Below are 15,928 nucleotides of genomic sequence, written 5' to 3'. Positions count from 1 at the left end.
TGATCACAAACATATTTAGATTTTATTTCTCACTTTATATTAGTAAAATATTAACTGTGGTTTACTGGAGGACCATAGTAAAATCATAAAAATTAGATACTCAGTTGAAAGAAATTTCCAATTTTTTGAACATCAACAAAATAATTTCTATCCATAATTCAAACAAATATAAGATGGGTAGATATGATTTTAAGAAGATGTCATTTTCTTCCCTGCTACTACCCATGATATAAGCAAAGCAAGTTATCATAATTTACTACAAGTGCACTGTAATATCTTTAAACCAGTCTTAGACCAAGTTTCATTAAGAGCTATTGCATTTCATGTGCCTTATATTTATATTGCAAATACATTGTGCTAAGCCTGGATGTTTCCTCATGGTGCATAACACATAAGACATATAAAATGCAAAATAAATATTTGTTGACTGACCAATTTTGTTTTACAACTTGATCATTTAGACTTCTGAAATAGTGTGTTGTTTTCTTGATTCCTAGTGCATTAGAGTGCAATCAATCAATTCTAATTCTTAAGTTTATTATTTTAAAAAGATACAGATTTCAGCCACAAGTGGCACAGGTACTAGAATTTGAAAGGCAGTTTTTTGTTTGTTTTTTAAATAGAATGTGTTATGTCTCTTTGTAAGTCATTAAAATATTATGGAGAATAATACTAGTTGAAATCTTGAATTCCACTTTGTTAAATTTAAAGAAAACTAGGTGGTAACAATACTTTATAAAATAGGCCATTTGCTAAGCGAATAGGTCAGCAAAATAAAGCCAAAAACAAACAGCAACAAGAACAAAAGGCATGTCTTCGTTACAAATAATTCCAAATAGCCGACTTATGCTTCCAGGCCCTGATTGTACAGGGTAACTTATTGAGAAGTGGAAAACAGAAAAATGCAGGAAAAGCTCAACATGGTGGATTTTATCATTAATTGAAATTTGGTCCAAAAAAGCACAAGCACACATCGATATTGTGTAAATTATTCTGAGAAGCACAGGTAGCTTGGGGGATTGGAAAGAAGAACTAACATGAGCACTAAGAATTCATTTTTTTATGTAGAGAAAGAGAAATCTTTGATGTCAACATTTGTATTAAATCTATTCACACATTTAAAAATTAATGTCTCTATTTGTTAGATGCAAGTAATTCTCACTACAGACTGAGAATTAACCTGCAAAATGGGCTCATACCAGAAAAAAAAAATACTGCAATCAGAGCAATGATTCCAGACTTAACTACAAATGGCTCACATTTCTTTTTAATTATATATAAAGTTCACCCAACATGTCTGCAGTGCCTATTAAACCTAAAGAGAGCAGTGGCCTGGGATGGCAGTGTTGGAGTGAAGCTCCTGCGACCCAGCCTTAATTCATAGAATGTGGGTGGTTATTTATTCAACTCCTGTACACTCTGCAGCTGGGAAAACTGAATCCTCACACCCGGGAAGCAGCTTTCTCGAGGCCACAGCAGATGTGTGGCTCCAAGTCTCATGAGGGTGGCCACGGTGTCTAACTTGCTCATATTTTATTATCACCTCATAAATAGTACAGTGCTTGATATATGGTGGGTGTTCTAGAAATATTTTGGGTGGATAAATGAATGAAAAATGAATACATGAATGAATGAGAACCAGGGTAGCCTATGTTTTCAGGAATAAATGTTTGTCAGCATCTGGGTAATTAGGATGATAATTTGATTTGTGATCACAAGTCCCTCAAAAATGTTCTTGTTTGGGCCATTATTCATTGACGAGGCAATGCCAGATGCCTATAGAGACTGATACCCCTTGGGGCATTTTGAGGTAATTTTAATTCTCTTTAATCTTTTAATGTATCTGTGGTATTGCTTATCAGCAGAGATGCAGCTGTTTAAAGAGACCTTGTCAACTCCACCCTGGGACACACAACTTACTGAACTGCACTACACATAACACTACTCACATCTGCATATGTCTTCAGGCTATGGTTATGGGCAAAGACACTTGTTTCTACCCCACCCCCAGCTACTTGAACACTCAGTAACAGGTACTTTCAGAAATGAAGAGGAGCAGGAGAGTGATACAAGTGAGAGTGTGGAAGCCGTGAGCATTTAAACTGCTTGATGCAAGAAGAAAATCTGTTAAATTTGTTATAATTGGAACAGCAAATGTAGGTCTCAAAGGAATATACAGGCAATTGAAAAATACCTTCTTCAAGTGCTGGGAGGAAGTCAACAGCAGGTGTTGGTGTGTAAGCAAGTCAAATTTAGGTGAAAGAAGAGGAGACATGTTTCATTATAGAATCTTGGAAGCCATTCCCTGCAGATTTAAGTGGGTAATTGAGAGTGACATTCAAAGTGGCAGGAGGCAGTCTGGGAAATAGCTTCTGCATTCCACATAGTCAGGTTCAAGTGCAAGAGAGGTCTTTGTAAACAGAGTTCACGGCAGTCCTTTGTGATAGAAGAGGAGTCACTAAGACTGTTTAGGAACCCAGGTAAACTTCCAGCCCCCCTCTTCATCTCGACGAACAAAGGCTTGTCCCTGGTGGAAGGAATGAGTTTTCACATTACAGTGAGGGCTCAGGGATGTGGAAAAGGCCATCTCAGTCTTATTGGGTGACACATCGGAAGTATAGTAAGGACAAGTTTGCAGCCCTCCTGGGGGATTTGAAAGTTGAGAAAGGAAGTGAAAATCCTCCCCAGGGCTGGCAGTGCTGCAGGAAGGAGTGGTGCTTTCACCTCCATAGTCAATTTGCAGATCCTCCGTGGGGGCCTTTTCATAATCAACTGCCTCCTCCAGAAACTGGGGAAATGTGCTGGTGATTCTTCTGGGATGAGAGGAGAGGGCACTGTAGTTAGCTGATAAGGTGTCATCAATGGTGTCGAGATCTTTTAACCCAAGTGTTTGAAGGACCCAGGGGTCCACAGGGGGCCCAGGTTGCTCTTCACAGTTAGCAAATTCACTAGAGAGGTTTCTCTTGACATTTTTGCGATGGGGGATCTCAGGAGGAAAATATCTTTGCTCTTTGGGTTTCCTCTTCCCCTTTCTGAATTTTCCATATGCTTTGGAGAAACCATCTGATGATAGCAATTTCTGGGGAAATAACATTTGATTACACAGTCAGGTAATCAAGCAATAGCATTTTCTTTACTGTTGTGTAATTACACCTACTTCAAACAGTAACTAGCCTCCTTAAGTCCTTAGAAAACTTGATTAAACTTTTATTTTCACACACACACATGCACAAGTAAAACTGATTGCTTTAGCTTCTGTTTCTAAGTTTAAACCTATGATGAGAATTTACCACCTAGAAATTCCAATTCATACTTTTTACTAGTCATTTAAAAGTTGAAAGGAGTAAATTATGTCTTTAAATTTTTTATCCAGGGAAGTAATTATTATAATAATGGAAAATAATAGTAACTATCATGTAATTGACATTGGTTACATGCATGATCTCATTTTATTTAAGTACTGTTAAAATTTCCTTTAATAAAGAAACTAAGGCACAGGCATAGTAATGGCTTGTTAAAATCACTAAGCCTAGATTTACATCTAAACCATCTGAATCTAGACAGAACTAGGGGAGGGGAGTTGGAGGACGTGGTGAACAAGGTGAAGAGGTTGAGCAAAAATAAATAAACAATTAATAGACACACAAAATAATAAAACATATTTTTTGGTTTTAAGTTAGTATGATATACCAATGATGTATCTTTTCACAATCAAATAATTGTGAAGTAATACATAATTTTAAATGTTTGTATTTTTACCTAACAAATAATTAAAATTAGTTTATTCAACATAGCACTGGAAGTCCTACCCACAGCAATCAGACTAGAAAAAGGCATAGGAATCCAAATTGGGAAGGAGGAAGTAAAATTGTCATTATTTGGAGATGACATGATATTGTACATAGAAAACCCTTAAAGACTCTACACCAAACTAACAAATAAACAAACAAAACCTACTAGATTAATAAATGAATTTGGCAAAGTAGCAGGATACAAAATTAACAACCAAAAATTGATGGCGTTTTTATATACCAACTAGAGGCCTGGTGCATGGATTCATGCACTGGTGGGGTCCCTCGGACTGGCCTACCAGGATTGGGCCAAAACAGGCTCTCCAACATCCCCCAAGGGGTCCCAGATTGCAAGAGGGCATAGGTCAGGCTGAGGGACCCCACTAGATGCGCGATTGGGGCCCAGGAGGGACCGTGGGAGGTCTCCAGAGCATGTCCAGCCCATCTTGCCCAGTCCCGATAGGCAGGAACCCAGCAGCAAGCTAACCTACTGGTCAGAATGTCTGCCCTCTGGTGGTCAGTACATGTCACAGTGGGCATCATAGTGACTAGTCGAACAGTTGAATGGTCTGACACTTAGCATATTAGGCTTTTATTATATAGGGTAATGAACTCTCAGAAACAGAAATTAGAAACACAATCCCATTTATCATTGCAACAATAAAAAATAAGATACCTAGGAATAAACTTAACCAAGGAGGTAGTAGACCTGTACACAGAAAACTTTAGGACATTGAAAAAAGAAATAGAGGAAGATATAGTAAGTGAAAGCATATACTATGTTCATGGGTTGGAAGAACTAACATCATCAAAATGTCCATACTACCCAAAGCAATCTATAGATTCACTGTAATCCCTATTAAAACACCAATGGCATATTTCACAGATCTAGAACAAATATTCCAAAAGAATTTCTGGAGCCCAAAAGAACCCCAAGTAACCACAGCAATCTTGAGAAAGAACAACAAAGTTGGAGGGATCAAAATACCATATATCAAGTCATACTACCAAGCCACTGTAATCAAAACAGCCTGGTACTGGCACAAGAAGAGGCATATAGATCAATGGAACAGAACAGAGAACCCAGAAATAGACCCAAGCCATTATGCTCAATTAATATTTAACAAAGGAGGCAAGAGCATACAATGAAGTAAAGATGGTCACATCAGTAAATGGTGTTGGGAAAATTAGACAGGTATATGCAAAAATGTTGGATCACCAACTTACACCATACATAAGAATAAACTCAAAGTGGATAAAATATATATGTAAGTCACAAAACCATAAAGATCCTAGAAGAAAATATGCCAGTAAAATCTCAGACATTTCTCATAATAATATTTTTGCTAATATATCTCCAAAGGCAAGGAAAACAAAGAAAAAAAATAAACAAATGGACTACATCAAACTAAAAAGCTCTGCACAGCAAAAGAAATCATTAACAAAATTAAAAGGAAGCCTACTGTATGGGAGAACTTATTTACCAATCATATATCTGATAAAGGGTTAATATCTAAAATATATAAGGAACTCATACAACTTAACAAAAGGAAGATGAATAACCCAATTAAAAATGGGCAAAGGACCTAAAGAAACATAAAGATCGCCAAGAGACGTATGAAAAAATGCTCAAAGTGACTAATTATCAGAGAGACGTAAATTAAAACTACAATGAATATCACCTCATGCCTGTCAGATTGGTTATTATCAATAAATCAACAAACAGCTAGTGCAGGTGAGGATATGGACTGTTGCACTGTTGGTTGGAATGCAGACTGGTGCAGCCACTGTAGAAAACAGTATGGAGTTTCCTCAAAAAATTAAAAATGAAACTGCCTTTGTACCCAGTGATTCTAGTTCTGGGAATATATCCTAAGAATCCTGAATCATTGATTCAAAAATATATACTAGTATGTAGCCCTATGATCATTGCAGGAGATGAGTAGATTAAAGAGATGTGGGCCCTGGCTGGGTTGCTCAGGTAATTGGAGCATCATCCGGTACACCAAAAAGATTGTTGGTTAGACTTCTGGTCAGGCACATACCTACATTGTGGGTTAGATTGCTGGTCAGGGTGCATATGGGAGGAAGCCAATTGATGTTTATCTCTCTCTCTCTCTCTCTCTCTCTCTCTCTCTCTCTCTCTCTCATCAATAAACATATATCCTCAGGTGAGGATTGAAAAAAACAAGCTCTGGTACCTTTACACAGTGGAATACTACATGGCTATAAAAAAGAAGGAAATCTTACATTTTGTGACAGCTTAGATGGACCTAGAGATTATTAGGCTAAGTGAAATAAGACAAATACCATATGATCTCACTTATATGTGGAATCTAATGAACAAAATAAGCTGACAAACAAAATAGAACCAGAGACATGGATACATGGAACAGACTGACAGCTGTCAGAGGGGATGGAAGAAGGGGAGACTGGATGAAAGAAGGTGAAGGGATTAGCCAAAAAAAATTATATGCATAACCCATAGACACAAATGACAGTGTGGTGATGGCCAGAGGGAAGGGGAGGCCGGGCTGGGTGGAGGTGGGCAAAGTGGGGGAAAGGGGAATATCTGTAGTAGTGTCAACAATAAACATAAATTAAAAAAATAAAATAGGGATATCTGTAATACTTTCAACAATAAAAATAAATTTAAAAAATAAAAATAATAAAATTAGTTGCAATTACTGTCCAAAAAGAAAAAAGAAACACTATGTAACACTGCTTCCTCTTATTTCATTAACTTTCATAGCACTCCTGTGTGATATGTATTATAGTATTCTAAATCTTGCAAAGTTGAGAATAAGAGAAAAAAAACTGCCTAATTAATGTCATGCACTAATTTAATAACTGTTCTTTTTCTGGAGTTAAGGCTAATAATGATAAGAGCTGAATTGTAAAGGGATCAAAAATAGTGTGCCCTTTTTTTCTCTGAACTCTTATGTCCAGTAAGAGTAGTAAAAAAACATCATCAATTTAGATTAAATCATTTCAAATAATGTGGCTTGTCTAGAAGAAAGTAAAGATTGATAAAAAGCAATAATAATAACAGAATGGCAAAAAGATAACAAAAAATACAAAATCCAAAGCAATGAAGAAGAACAAAAAGGGGCTATGGGCAAGCTATTTACCCTTGAGTTAGAATAATTCATTTTAAAAGTATAAGAAAAATGCTTATTAAAAGATAATGTAGCCCTGGCCAATGTGGCTCTGTTGGTTGGGCATCATCCTGTGGACTGAAAGGTTGCTGGTTTGATTTCTGGTCAGGGCACTTGCTTGGGTTTTGGGCTGGATCCTTGGTAGGGCCTGTGCAGGAAACAGCCAATCAATGTTGCTCTCACACTGATGTTTCTGTCTCTCTCCCTCTCCCTCTCTCTAATAATCAATTACAAAATAAAGATAATGTAATTAGCAAACTCTAATTGACAGTCAAGAGATCTGGGCTTCAGTCACATTTATGACAATTCAGAGCTGGGAAGATTCTTAAAAGATCTTTTAGCCCATTCATTTGCAGATGAAGGTAACGGAGGCCCTAAGTGACAGTGATTCATGGAAAGTCAAACAGATAATGAAAAAAACCCAGCGTTCCTCAGATCTGATTTCCTCTCCAATGTTCCATCTAACTAAGTCTGTCTTTTGATTAACTTCTGTGGTCTCAGCAACTCCCTTGGCTGGCTTGTGATCCTTAAGCGACTTCTTTTGTAATATATGACTAAAATATATAATCTAGTTGTTTCCAAGAAATGATACATAAAAAATTCTTCTGAAAGGCTATATTTTGATTAGAAAAATCTATCCATCCTATAAATGCATTTGAAGGCATGTTTGGTACACTTCCTCCATTTAATCCAGGAGTTTTATCCAAATGCTCTCCTTTCTCAAATAGACTTATAACCACTCTGTCCTTATAGAGGGGAGGGGTACATACCTTGGCTTTTTCCTCAAGACATTTAACCAAAGCAGAATTCAGGTATTGTCTGAGGTGATTATTCTCTTCATGTAACCTAGCAAGTTCTTCTTCCTTCTGCACCAGAGTATCTTGGAGCTGCAAAAAGTAGACAATGGTGAAGGCTGCTCCACTATATTGACTTTGTAACCATGTAATAGTGCTACTGATCCTTAACCTGCTTAAGCCTGATTGTTATTTTGTTTGTTTTAAGAACTCTACCTCAGGGAGCCCTCCTCCTCGGAGGCCTAAATTCAGTCTACACCCACCTACCACCTGATTGTTCAGTTTTGTGCCCTGATTTTTTTTTTCATTGCCAAGTGTTTGAAGAGATTATATGACTTTTAAAATTGTAACCACAAGGGAAGGTATGTAGAAAAATGAACTGCATGCAACTGTTTAAATATAGAAAAAGGTGTTTGGAAAAGTTTTGCTGGACTCCTACCTTGTACTTTACAAAAAAAAAATAAGAAAAAGAAGGTGGGTTGGCTTCCCTCAGCCTCAGATTGATTGGCTTATGTGTCCACTTGATTAAATTACTCTCTCTGGAACAGCTATAAGCAAATTATTGAATGTGAAGCAATATTTGTAAAAAACTTACAACCACTATTCCTTCTCCAAGTGATGAACTATGATTTTAAAATATTATCACATTCATTATATCATTTGATCTTTCCAACAGCTCACAGAGGAAGGTAGCCCAAATATTTCAATTTCACAGATAAGGAAATAAGGATTCAAGAGGGCATACAGCTAATATATGTGCAGGGCTTGACTTCTGATCTTCCTAGTGGGTTTTGGTTGCTGTTGGTGGTTGTGGTGGTGTTTTTTGTTTGTTTTCTGGGGATTGTTTCTTTGTTTTTTCTTTGGTATTATCGCCTAAATTTTATCACTCTATAGCCTTATAGTCACTTTGGTCCTAAACTGAAAGTTAACATATGAATTTACAAGGGAAAGGAAGCAGTGTGACATTGAGGAACAACCTTAAGAATGGACTGCATGGAGCATGGCCGGTCCCCGTGTTCTGATCCTCTGTACATACCTGCTTGTTTCTGTAGAGCTGAGAGGAAAGCTGAGCCTCTTCCCATGAACAAGAGTTAGGAAAAGGGAAATTCGAGTCACTGGATGATTCTATGTGGAAACACCAAATAGGTAACTGAGCAAACACACTTGCAGTTTTGGGTCGATAAAGAATTTACAAAAATATTTCAGAATGTTTAAAGTTCAGTTTCCATTCCAAAAATAGCCATTGCCTCCACACAGGAAAACAAAATATTTAAAGCTTTAGGAAGGGGCCAAGATGCCATAAAAGACAAATATTTATAAACTATATGCCAGAATAGCTACAGAGGTGCATTTTTAAGAGCTAACAAGTCACATCTCTCCCTACTATATGCATTCCTGCTGACTAAATTTATAAACACTGTCCCATCTGCATTATTAATTCATTCAAATATTTACTGATCCACCCCCCAATAGGCATAACATTGCAATTCCACTATGTTTTTATCTTATTTTCTAAGCTTTACTGCTTGAAAATGTAGGCTCTAGAATCAAATTCTATTTTTGATGCTACCATTTTCCCCAGATGAAAATCTCTGCCTATAAGTTAACTCTGATGGAGAATATTTTTGCAGAATTCTATGTGGTAGCAATTTCTACTTTAAAATAATGTGTACCTTACTTTTCTGAAGACATTGGTGAAATCTCAAAATGATAACTCATGTATTTCAAATACCATTCTCTGTATGTTTTACAGGCTTTTACAAATGGGTGTTTTGTTTTGTTTTCATATTTGACAATAAGCTGTACCTACCAAGAAAAAGATGGTCAGGCATACTAAATTGGTTTACTTTTATCTTCTTTTCCTCACCTAGAACAGTTCTGACTCTTGCCTTTCTGTATTTAAACAGAAATATGACTGAAATATTTTTAATTAAAGTAGAACAATGGATAAGGAGACAAGAATAACATTTTATAAACTGTTTTGTTTCATAGTCTTGGACATTCTGTTGCTTGTGGTAGAAGATAAAAACTGAAAAACTTTCTTCCTGATATGTGTGTTTTTTGATAGTTTGGGGCTTTTTGTGTCTTTTCTCAAATTAAAAAAATTATGTGGCAGAATCAATAGTACAGGTATTTAATTCTAAAGTGTCTCAGAGTTCTTTCAGAAACTTGAATGTTAACACATACGTTTATTTAATATTTATAAATACTGTTGACTAAGCTCTAGGTTAAAGTCAATATACAATTTTCCATCAATGTTATACTTCCCTCCAAAATTGAAGTCTTCTTTGGGCAAAAAAGAATCATTTTTTTCTACTTACAAGACACTGTTCATAGAATTTGCTCTATGAAATAAAATATTAAGTTAGTATTTCTCCTTGTTTTTCTCTCATACCTAGGGAAACTCCAAAAGAAATGTTCTAACTGGTGTCTTGATTCCAAAAGCATCCCACTAGTATTGCTTATAAAACTTTGACCCAGACCCAAACTCTCTCAGTGAATTGGAAATCTCCAAGTACTGAAAGGTATAGTGAGAAATACAGATTGTCCAGCGGGCAAGGGGAAGAATCTTGTTTTCAGTATTTGGCAAGTACAAAAGAATGGATTATTTAGCTTGTATAATCCAGGAGTCTTTGGGCTTTCTTAAACTCTTCATACCATCCCTTCTTCTAGAGTTCCAGCCCATGATGCTTTGCAACTATGGGTGCTGGAGAAAGGGCTTCAGATCTACCAGGAAAGCGGAAGAGCAGAACTTACCCTGTGCCTGTGGTGCTTGTTGGGGCTCTCTGTTGTCCAGGAGACCAGCAGCCCAGAAAGAGACCCAAGTCTCCGTGGAAACGTCAACACTAGATTCTGACGTTGTAGTGGAATACGGGCAATTATAGCTCTGGCCTCCTACAAAGTGCTGGTCTTGGCAAGGCAGAACGGTGTTCTGTGAAAATCAGTATGAAGGGTAGAGGGGTTCCCAGCAGATGGGGTGATGGGGATTTGGAGAGAGGAAAGGGTGGGAGAAAGATGCCGAAATTACACGCAATGAATCAAAAACAGTAAAGGTGCTAAGTATAGATCCCAGGTTAATTTTTAGTGGCCAAAATATAAATACTAGAAGGGAGTCAGCTCCTTGGCTTACCCAGTACTTTCCTAAGACCCTCTCAGCAAAGAACAGGCTAGTATTGGATGCTCCAAATTGGTACATATCCAGGAGTATTCTCTATTGCCATGTCTTAGTCATCTAACAGGCTACCCATGATCTAACTAAAAGGAATTTTACTTAATGATTCAAAGCCATAAGAACTACTTGACTCTTTCTAGCAAATATCTTAATTATATTTCCAATAGCCTTGAAAGACAAATCATACTAAGGCTGAAATAAACAGAACAACAAAATATAATCTAACCTCCTTATTTTAGTTTCGTACTTTCTGAATTCTACAGGTGCCCCATTCATCTCTTTTCCTTTCCTCTGGCTTCAAATGCTACTGGGTCCTGTGGTATCTGAGTGGTTTAAAACACATACACAGATATATTCCAGAGATAATGAAATACATATTGCCCCTCACTCCTCACTCTAAGCTCAGGAGCATAAAATCACTCCAAGTAAATATAGAAGCAGAGCTGAACTAAATTAATCAGTAGAGACAGCAAGCTCTAGTCTCTCCATCACCAGGTCTCAGTGCCCTTGCAAAGTTATCTTGCCACTCCTAACTTCCTGGCAAGTATTCTCCACTGTGTTCTGAGCCAGTGAGCACCCTCCTCCCAGGACTCCTCAAACACAGTCTTTCCAGATGTCCAGGCAGGGGCAGGTATGCAGCAGCCTTCCTGGGTTAATTTGTACAACAACCCATTTCTAATTATTTGTCAATGTTTAATCAGGTAAAAGCCGTTCATTTCAGCGGAGTGCAGATTTGGACAAACTCTTTTGACCACTATAACTCCTTGTTGACTTGAGGACTTTCTTGGGCATAACATAAACAAAGGAAACAAATAAGAGAAAAAAAAATCACATGTTCCTGGTAAATTAAGTTTTGAAAAAGCCCATATTGAAGCAAGTCCAGCTTGGGCAGTGCAGACTAAAGAAATTCAGCCAAAGTTTATCAAGTGCTATTTTCTTTTATTCTAAAAGCATGTTTGTAGGCTCTTTCCCTGAGGTTATTACTGGAATTAGAGCTGAGCTATTATGCAATTGACACCTGAGAAGAAAACAAACCCCAAATAGCCCTAGACTAGGTTAAGTCCAAGTGTTTGCTGATATGTGCATAATCTACAGAAAGATGTGGAATGAAAAGTGAGTGCAGGTGCACGGGGAAAGTTGGGAGACAAAAATAACAGAAATAACAGAGAAGGTAAAGGATGAGAGAGATGGGGAATGAGAAAGCGAGATGGGCAGCAAAGAACCCGTCTTAATTGACAGGTAGCAGAGAAATCTTCCTTCCAAGGTGGAAGAGATTCTAAAATGCAAAGCTCACTAGCTCTCAGCACCCCCAGGCTTCACCAGCGAGCTAGCAAAAGCCAGCTCCTCACTTACCATCTTGCAGGGGAAGAAGGCGCTGCGGAAACTGAGTCCACTCTTAATTTTTCGGAGTTTTAAATGGGACTGAGGGAGGAGCTAGGAGAGGCGAGTTCTAATCTGCAGGAGCTGCGGGGGACGCCCGGGGCTCCCGGTGCGCGCCGCCTCTGATTTGGTGCGAGGCTGTCAAACTGGTGACGTGGCTCAGGAGTCATTCAGCCAAAGCCAAAAGCACTAGCACTCGGGGCGACCGCCTGCTGGGACCTGAAACCTTCGAAACCCGCGCCTATGCAGGCTCGCTGCCCGCGTCGGGGGTGGAGGAGACCGCGCACACCGCGCACCCGGGGCAGACTTGGCAAACTCCTGCTCCCGCCAGCGTGTGCGCAGGGCCCGGCTGGGCGGGGCCGACTGGTTGGCAGGTGCCAGGGCGCAGGGTCAGCCCAAACCCGCATCTCGGGGTTCAGGCCAGCACTAGGGGAAGCCCGTGCAACAGGATCCAGTCAATACTGCTCCTGTGTATTTTCCCGGTCACGTGATAAATATCAACTTGCTGTATGCCATTGTGAATTGATTGGCTTTTTTTTCTCCTTCTATATCATATGGCTCATTTTCCCCAACTGCTAAAGTGGGTGTTAGATGTGGCAGTGATCTATCTCCATTCTAGAATGTAAGCTTCCGGGGAATAGAGGGTTCTGTCTGTTTGTTCACTGCTTTCTCCAAAGGGCCTGGGACAATTTTTAGTATGTGATGGGGTGCTCAATAAAGAATGAATTAGGATACAAATTTAAGAATCTAAAGTGTGTGTCTCTGTGTTGGTCCTATCCTCACAACTACTATTATAGAAGTAAATGATTACAATTAAGAAAAATTAGTGTGTCAATACTTCTCAATTAAAAAGTTTAATTTCCACCCCATCTTCTCTCTTGCATTTTATTCTCATGATTCCTGTGATTTCATATCCAGAGGGGAAAGAGGCGTAATAGCATCTTTAAAACTTTTCATATACAGAAGTTGAAATAGCCAACTTATTTCAAATGACAATAACCTAGGAGGTAGGTGCTCTTCTTGTCCCTGTTTTAAAGGATGGCAACTGATGCACCAAAGTTAAGAAACTTGACCAGTGTTTTCACAGTTAGGTCCTGGCAGACTCGGGATGTGACCTTCTGGCTCCAGCATCCATGCTTCTAACCACTATAATTTTTTTTTCTTGAATCTCTTGACTTCTTTCTACTGCAAGTTATAGCCATCTATGCAATGGGCATTTTCATGCACTGAATTGTGTTCCATCAAAATGTATATCTTTTATCCCTAACCCTCAATATGACTATATTTGGAGATAGGGACTCTAAAGAGGTAATGAAGGTTAAGATGTTATAAGGACGGTACTGGAAGCAAACAAACTGGTGTCCTTATAAGAAGAGAAAGAGACACAGGGATGGCATGTGGGAAGAAAAGGAAACAGCCAGGAGGCGGACATTTGCAAGTCGAGGAGAGAGGCCTGGGAGAAACTGATAACACAGCAGACTCCTTGATTTTGGACTTCCAGCCTCCAGAACAGTGAGAAAATAAATTTTTCTTGTTTAAGCCACCCAGTCTGTGGTTCTTGTTATGGAAGCCCCAGACAACTAATACAGGCATGGCGTAGGAGTTGAGAAAACTTCTGATTCTGGCTTGCATAGTCCTTTCTTTAAACCAGTTTTGACCTTTATTTATTCTGCCTTGCCTTGTGCATATCAACCATAACACTTAGCAGTGACTAGCAGACAGCGGATACTCATTAAGTGTTCTGTGCCAAAATTAAAAAAAAAAAAAAACAAGAGGAAGAGGGGGAAGGCTCCAGACTTCATAGAGTCCTCTTCTCCTGTTCTAACTCTGTTTATTCACAAGCATTTTTAAGTGGACAATACCAGGTTTGGAGATTACTGCCTGGAAGTTACTGCCTGGATTACTCAACATGAGCGGTACCCTCTCTACTCTCACTGCTTAAGGGGAAAGAATGCCCTGGCAATATGACCCTGAAATAATGGGGGGGAAAAGATCAAAACCCATTCAGGTAGTAAGAATCAATGATCTTGTTCAGGGTGAAGAGCACCAATAGTAGATAAAGGAGGATTGAGTTTTGTTTTTTTGTGCTTTTTTTCTGAAAACTGTCAAAAATGAGACCTGTGAGCCTGTGGAAGGTATTACTTCTTGACCCCAAAAGTGACTCAAAATGGGCAATTGTGTAAATATGGCATAAACATAAAGGGCATAGGCTTTGGATACAAATATATACCTGGGTTGAAATTCCAGCTCTACTGAGACTGAATCACCTGGGGCTATATTATGTTCTCTAAGTCTTCAGTTAGCTCTCTGGTAAATTAAGAAAGAAATACATATTTGAGAGGTTAAAAAACTGACCACTAATGCTTGAATATTCCTAATTCACTATCCACATTACGGATAGTAGCTATTATTATTGTTTGATGTAGAGGACTTTGCTTTTTGAACCCATGTGCTGCTGTTCCTTGCTTGTTAAAAATAAGTGAAAATGAAAGTTACATTTAAAAAACATGTTGTTTTTTTAGGGCTAGAAATATATTTTTTTAATTTTCAATGGGTTTTAGGTACACAAATGTGTCATAAGTCATTAACAACTTTAGTGTAGTGGAAGTGGGAGTATTTAGGGTGGTAGAGAATCCCTCAGGTTAAACAGTGAAGAGCTATTGACAATGGAACATAAATCTAAAGATAAAGCTCTCCTGAAATCGTAAACTGATGGAAAATTTTCCAAATTCTTAAGGTCTGATTTAAGCATATCTTTTTATTTTAAATCTACTGCTTAAGTATAAGTCTTATGTTTTTTGGTTGGTTGGTTGATGGTGTTTGTTTGTTTGTTTGTTTGTTTGAAAAATGAGTCAAGTAAGCAATAATGTAAAGTCTTTTGGTCATTTTTAATTTATATATTTGAAAGAAAGAGGGGTGATTTTCTTAGTGATTGTAACACATGTAGATTTTTTTCATCTATGAATAAGATTTGTTAAAAGCTGCCTTTTGTACTGTGGCTGAAGTGATGGTGTTTAAAGGGGAGGTGGCTAATAACAGCTCAATTGTTGAATCAGGGCTCTGCCTCCTGCCAGGGCAAAGATATAACAAAATAGGAGGTAATTTGACCTACACACAAACCAAACCTACAGACAGAAATGAGTAGAGTATGACCAGAGGTGGGCCAAGGAGATAAATAGTTTGGCATATGGAATGTTCTTTTATTTCACCCCTGGAGGACACTTTACTCAATTGCCTTATTAGTGAATTCAGTAGCATATATAACAAAAGAACAATTTTAAATTCTCTTTAAAAGCATAGCTTTTTTCCATAGCTTCAACAGCTGAATCTCCAGGCAATAAAAAGATAGTATTTCTGCTTTCACATGAAGGTAAAGAAAAGCGTAATCCTTAGAGAAAATTCAGTGCAGTAGTAATTTGCCTTGGGCGATTTAACATCTGAATATTTTATTTCAGCCTATCTGGAGAATGATTACACATTTAGTTTGTTAAGACATAGCTCTGATTTCATCTCTCCAGAATGATGTGTAGAAATCATGTTTATACGGATGGGATATTGCCTACTCCCTACCACCTATAAATCAGCATGGCTTCTAGCAACCCTCATATATGCAATAATGTATGAATATATGAA

At 38.1% G+C, this 15,928-nt stretch overlaps 1 protein-coding gene across 1 annotated transcript; it reads right to left on the bottom strand.

Moving 5' to 3' along the window:
• Positions 1-2,037: 2,037 nt before the first annotated feature.
• Positions 2,038-12,317, bottom strand: GMNC (geminin coiled-coil domain containing). Its single transcript, XM_006084771.3, has 5 exons — positions 12,269-12,317; positions 10,501-10,675; positions 8,780-8,868; positions 7,720-7,836; positions 2,038-3,079 (listed from the first exon to the last, which is right to left on the bottom strand). The coding sequence occupies exons 1-5, from the start codon at positions 12,269-12,271 to the stop codon at positions 2,459-2,461; spliced, it is 1,005 nt and encodes a 334-aa protein (XP_006084833.1). The 5' UTR covers positions 12,272-12,317; the 3' UTR covers positions 2,038-2,458.
• Between the last annotated feature and the right edge of the window lie 3,611 nt (positions 12,318-15,928).

This window comes from Myotis lucifugus, unplaced genomic scaffold (genome assembly GCF_000147115.1).
Source record: "Myotis lucifugus unplaced genomic scaffold, Myoluc2.0 scaffold_14, whole genome shotgun sequence".
NCBI lineage: Eukaryota > Metazoa > Chordata > Mammalia > Chiroptera > Vespertilionidae > Myotis > Myotis lucifugus.
Note: the sequence above shows the minus strand (reverse complement) of the source record. Positions and strands in the feature narration are given on the sequence as shown.

Bases quoted from the DNA above. Each gene is read 5' to 3' on its own strand.
- GMNC (XM_006084771.3), bottom strand. The intron at 8,869-10,500 runs GTAAGTTCTGCT...GTTTCCACATAG, and splicing joins ACAAGCACCACAGGCACAGG to AATCATCCAGTGACTCGAAT. The intron at 3,080-7,719 runs GTATGTACCCCT...TTATTTCCCCAG, and splicing joins GTCTTGAGGAAAAAGCCAAG to AAATTGCTATCATCAGATGG.